At 40.5% G+C, this 6000-nt stretch overlaps 1 protein-coding gene across 5 annotated transcripts in view; it reads left to right on the forward strand.

Moving 5' to 3' along the window:
• The window catches only part of CNOT4 (CCR4-NOT transcription complex subunit 4), a 159286-nt gene extending 153286 nt beyond the window's left edge, over nt 1-6000 (forward strand). For 3 of the 5 annotated variants that reach the window (XR_014833736.1, XM_021078767.2, XM_021078768.2), the window contains 2 exons: nt 3705-3917; nt 4600-6000. Coding sequence is in view for 4 of the 5 variants with exons in the window: in XM_021078767.2 (XP_020934426.1) it covers nt 3705-3917; nt 4600-4901 (515 nt within the window). In the remaining variant the exon portion in view is untranslated. The remainder of the gene's footprint in view (nt 1-3704; nt 3918-4599) is intronic. The other 2 variants (XM_021078769.2, XM_021078770.2) reach the window with 1 other exon arrangement.

Consider the following 6000-nt stretch of genomic DNA (forward strand, 5'->3'; position numbering starts at 1 on the left):
TGTGCATCCAGTAATGCTGCTAAATATCCTACAGTGCCTAGAACAAGAAATGAATTATGTAGTCCAGTACGTGAATAGTGCTGAGGTTAATCACCGCTGTTATGTGTATTGTAAGGAATGGAATTATCAGAAGCCCTTTCAGTGAGGCAGGGCTGGGGGTGGCGGGGGAGTGGGCAGGGGAGGTAAAAGTAAAGGAGGTGATTTCAAGTGTGGCTGGATTGAGAGCTATTTTGCTGGGAATTAGGATTTATCTGATTTCTTTTTTCTCGTTCCTCCTTTGTGCTAACACTTGGCACAGCAGTAGTAGAGAAAACAGTGAAGAAAACTTGTCTCGGAGTTCTCTTGTGGTGCAGCAGGTTAAGGATCAAGTGTTGTCACTGCAGCGGCTCTGGTCACTGCCATGGCGTGGGTTCGATCCCTGGCCTGGAAACTTTCACATGCTGCAGGCATGGCCGAAAGAGAGAGTGCGAACTTTTCTTCTTGGTGTCTGCTTAGAGTAGTGGTCCCATTCCAAGACCTAACGATGTCAGTCCACTCCTTGTGATACTTGCAGCTTCACTGTAAACATCCATGCTTTCAGGCTCCCAAGATGTCTAGGCACATGGCTTTGTTTTTTGGCAAGACTGTAAGAATTACAAACTAGCTAATTTATTTCCCAAGGTATCTTACAATTATAGCACAACTGGGAGGATCCAAGTTTCTCACTATTTTATATCATGGGCTTCTGTGAATGTCTTTGGTTAACGTATTCTTACTTGATTTCATTAGCCTAAAACCTGGGAAACAAATGTCTTTTTAAAAAATAGATGTTATTTTTTTTAGAGCAGTCTGAAGTTCCCAGAAAAATTGAGTGGAGAGTTCTCATATATCCTGCCTGTGAACAAATGTCCTTTGATTTTATTGTAATGCTGATTTTCAAATAAACTTTATATAAATGCAAATGTTATTCTGTTAATGCAAAAGTAAAGCTTCCTTAGTTCTAGTTCTCACTAGATGTAAAGCAAAAAATGGGTCTTACTGAGTTACTTTTTTTTTTTCCTTTTTCCCTGTGCATTAGGAGAAGGAGGCTCAAATCATCTGTCTAAGCTTCTTGTTGACTTTGGCCACTGGAGTTCAAGAGCATTAAACTTCCTTAAAATTTTCCCATGTAGGAGTACTTGCTGTGGTGCAGTGGGTTAAGGATCTGGTATTGCTGGCTGCAGCTCAGATCTGATCTCTCACCCAGGAACTTCCATATGCTGTGGGTGTGGCCGAAAAAAAGATTCCCATGTAGTTGTACATCATCTTTTTATATGGGGGCATTTTACTTCCCTCCTAGGAAGTTTTCCTTGTTTAGAGATCAGTTTCTGGTTCAGTGAAAACCATCTTAACGTGCTCAGTCTGACATCGTGACTACTTTAAAGCTTGGAATGTGCGGTAGCCGCCAAACCTTCTGTACCTGAGGGCATTCTAGGACTTTGTCAGTGTGGTATTATTAATGCCTCATGCAGTTGGAGCGGGGGAAAGTGATGCTTGAGTTGTTGATTAGAGGGTTTTCGCCTTGGCTGCGAAGTCTAGTTTGTTCCATCAGCAAATCTCTTCCTATGCTGCTGGACATATTAGAATGTTTCTGTGTTTCTTTGTTGCTTCCTTTTCATTATGGGTCTCACATGCCCCTGAGTTTTGCCTTAAACATTTAACCTATTAAAAAGTGTGAATCAGGGAGTTCCTGCCGTGGCTCAGTAGTTAATAAATCCAACTGGGAACCGTGAGGTTGCAGGTTCAATCCCTGGCCTTGCTCAGTGGGTTAAGGATCCATCGCTTCTGTGAGCTGTGGTGTAGGTTGCAGATGTGGCTCGGTGTAGGCTGGCAGCTGCAGCTCTGATTAGACCCCTAGCCTGGGAACCTCCATATGCCGAGGGTGTGGCCCTAGAAAAGACGGAAAAAAAAAAAAATCAGGGAGATTCCTGGTGGCTCAGTGGGTTAAGGGTTCAGTGTTGTCACTGCTGTGACTCTGGTTACTGCTGTGGCATGGTTGAACCCTGGCCCAGAAACTTCCGCCTGCCGTGGGTACGTCCAAAAATGTCAATCAGTACTCTTATGCAAATATAAAGTAAAGAGTCTATACAAGAACAAGAGCTTGGTGTTACTAAGAAAATAACTCAGCTAGAGTCTGGGTTCAAGTCCTGACTATAGACGTTATGTGACTTGGGCCCGTTATTCTAGAGTCTTTTGCTTTGTCTGTTAAACGCAGGTCAATCCCTCCTCCTCTGCCTACCTCACACCGTGAGGATCAAATGAAATAATGATTGACTGTGAGAGTGCTTTGTGACTTGTACAACACAATGCACATGTCAGGTAGGATGCAAATAGAGGGTTGAGCTTTAGGAAATTACACTGATTGTAAAGTAGAAGTCAGTTTGAAGAATTTATTTTCCTCTCTGTTGACTTGTCTGTGTGGTGTACGTTGCCTTTTCTTCATCTCAGTAAATTCCAAGATGACTTTTGTTGCATTTGGTTATAGTTTTTTGTCTTTATAAATAATGTCAATAGGGCTGAAAGCTTCACTTGCTTAAACATGATGTAATTTGATACAGATTAGTGATTGATGCAAAGGAAACTCTATAAAAAGAAAACTCTAAGTTCACGAAAAGGCAGACTGAATCTGCTAGATTGTCATTGTCATCATCAGTGGTGATTGCTCATCAGTTCTGTAGAACCAGAAGTAATTTTCTGTGCTCTTCTCAAAAACTGCAGTTGGGTAGTTTGACCTACATTCCTTTTTTCAATAAAACAATTATTCTAAGTAGTAGTTACACTTTACCCTCTGCCCCCCCCCCAACCAATTAGTTATATACCATGTGGATTCTGGATGGTAGTAGATTAAGTGAGTTTAGTCATAATTTATGAAAAACCTTTTTATGTTGATAGCGTCTTATCACATTGGATGCTATTCAGAAATAGAAGCAGAGAACTAACTGTAGGACTGCAGGATTTGTGTTTTAAATGATTAGTAGAATTGTAAGAATAGAATAGGCGGACTGCTGGAAATGATTCCATCTGAAAGGTAGCTTTGACCTTGCCTCCTTGTCCTTTGTGACTAATGGAAAAATACTGCTTTCAAACTCAAAACCTATTCATTACTGCCTTTCTCCTCTGAAATACATGACCCGTTTTATAATCAGGAAGAACTTAATTATTTTTCTTTTTCTATTGGCTTATGTTTATTCTTCATAAAATGACTTTCCTTTCATTTAATGGGCTCAGAAATAAGCTCCTATATTGAACTTACAGGCTTGTGCTTTTTTTTTTTTTTTTTTTTTTTTTTTTTTTTTATAGCATAAATCAGCTTGGCTGGCTAAATGCCCCACTAACTGAAACTTCATAATGTAGCTAAAACTAAATTGTGTTCTGGAGCATTGAGTCTTTAAACTGGATAATTGACTTATAAATGCAGAATGGTGAAGAGGCTGTAAGAAGGAAAAGCAGCTCCCTCTCCTGATTCTTGAGCAAGATTTTCCTCACTCATTTCAGAGGCTCTGAGCTCACGAGCAAATTCTTAACCAAGTTTATCTTGCTAGGACAACCCATTTTAAATGCTCAGTAAAGAAAGAATAATTCTTCTCCCACGTAACCACTAAAGAACAACATATGTTTCTAACGTCAGCTTTTTATTTTTTTTATCTTTTATTTATTTTTTTTTTTTTTGTTGGTAAATCTCCCAGACAACAGCAGTTCTGTAGAGAGTTTAAGTATGAAGGAGTGGCAGGACGGGCTAAGGGCACTTCTACCCAACATTAACATCAACTTTGGTGGACTGCCCAATTCTTCTTCCCCCTCCAACGCCAACCACAGTGCACCAACGTCCAACACTGCCACCACCGACAGCCTGAGTTGGGACAGCCCTGGCAGCTGGACAGACCCAGCCATCATCACAGGTAACTTTCTCCCTCCTTCAGCTCCACTGACTGCCATCAGCTTGGTTTTTAGCCCAGATTAACTAAGAACAGAGGTCTCTTCAAAGTAATCTTCTCCCAGAGCCACACGTGTGTGGTAGCTTGTTTCGTTCTCCGGGGTCACGTAGCCTCAGTTCACTCTGTTGGCCTAGTTGTGTAATAAGGCCTTTGGTACCTAGGCTGCTGCTTTTGGTGTAAGTAGGTGCTAACGTCTGACAGCATGTGTGTATTTTGTTGGTCTCGAAGGAAGAAAGGATCTGACTTACCCTCTTAAAGGAACATACTCCACGTTAAAAAATAAAGCTCTCTATTATAAGGCTATCTTGTTTATGTATCCCTACTAGAGAAGGAGAAGCCCAATTGGGAAATAACATCGTACAATCCTGGGGACTCATTTTTGCAACTGCCTCTGTGACACTGGGGGACAATTTGTATAGTCGAAGAGGAGGCATGGGTTTGTGTGACAATAAATTGTGGTCTTTGTGGGTGGAAGATAAAAGGAACATAAGATTAAGAAGGTCTTATTTGGAAGGAGTTAAAATTGTAATTTCTTCTCTGTCTTTTTGGATAAACGTTATCACCTTAAATTTGTGTGTGTTTGACGAATTCCTTCCTTTCTGCACAAACTCACCACTTTCCCTCTTGTTTTCTTTTCTCTCCTTAGGTGTTCCAGCATCTTCAGGAAACAGTTTAGACTCTCTTCAAGATGACAATCCTCCACACTGGCTAAAATCCCTTCAGGCCCTCACAGAGATGGACGGCCCCAGTGCTGCTCCCTCACAAACCCACCACAGCGCCCCCTTCAGCACACAGATCCCTCTGCACAGAGCCAGTTGGAACCCCTACCCACCTCCTTCAAATCCTTCCAGCTTCCACTCCCCGCCCCCAGGCTTTCAGACAGCCTTCAGACCCCCCAGCAAAACCCCCACAGATTTACTACAGAGTTCAACACTGGACCGCCATTAGGGAAGGAGGAGAATTCATGAGAAAATGCAGGATTTGTCCCACCCTGTTTTCTCCCTCTCAGCCCACCCACAGCTCCCTTCTCATCTCTTATGTTCTGAAGAATCCAGTTCCTGATCAGTTTTTTTTCTCCTTACCCCCAGATGCAATGCGATCACAGGGTCATTACCATCCTTTTTTTTTTTTTTTTTAATTGTAAAAGTTTCTGTTGATCCCGCATTTGAGTGACACTGTTGAATGTTTTCTAAAAATGCCTTTTCAAGGAGGAAAAAAGAAATCAAAGGGCAGTCTCGATACTTAGAAAATTACTATTTGTCTGTTGCGCATAATAATGACATAATCTGCTTAGCAGAAAATGACGATTAATCTATAGGAAAGGTGAAGTAAATGCATTATCAACTGCAGAAGTTTGAAAACCAGGTTAGTTAAAATGAGATTGCTAAACGCATGGGGGAAAGCAGTGGTCCTGGCATCCGTCTTGTATTCAGCTTATCACTATTGCAAGGGAAATGCTTTTAATTTAATTTTTAATTCTTTTGACAAGTTGATGGAGAGGACTTGGTTGTGTTGTTAAGCAAAAGATTGTATTGGAAGTTGATGGAAAGACAAATTGATCAGTCGTAGTAACTGGCCTATTGCTAAAGAGTTTATGAGGAAGAGAGAAGTGACTTTTTAAAGGAGAAAAAATTTTGACTTTAGATTTAAAGTAAATTCAAATGTTTTTTTTTTTTTTAAAGCATTCACAGGTTTAATACCTCTGCATAATATAAGAGCTGAAGTATAAGTGATTTCTTCAATCTTTCTCCTCTGTCAGAATCTTTTTTTATTTTATCTTAAATTCACCTGACTAAAGGCACTCAAAGATAGCACTGCTCTGGGGCCATCTGATCACCATCAGGAGCAAATCTCTGACCTCCTTGCCTGCAGCTTTTACTTAACCCTGTAGTTTCTGGACGTTTGTGCAGTATTGAAAAGACAGGAGAAAAGAAAACAGAAACCTGGTTATAACCTGATGCTAAAACTAAAAAAAAAAAAAGGAAATGTACCTCTTTCTTCAGAATTAAAACTAAAATCTTAAATAAAACAAAAAACTTGATGATGA

Source organism: Sus scrofa, chromosome 18 (genome assembly GCF_054392235.1).
Source record: "Sus scrofa isolate SSC_HxYL_T2T_F1_AM1 chromosome 18, Sscrofa_HxYL_maternal_Yorkshire_Landrace_v2.0, whole genome shotgun sequence".
NCBI lineage: Eukaryota > Metazoa > Chordata > Mammalia > Artiodactyla > Suidae > Sus > Sus scrofa.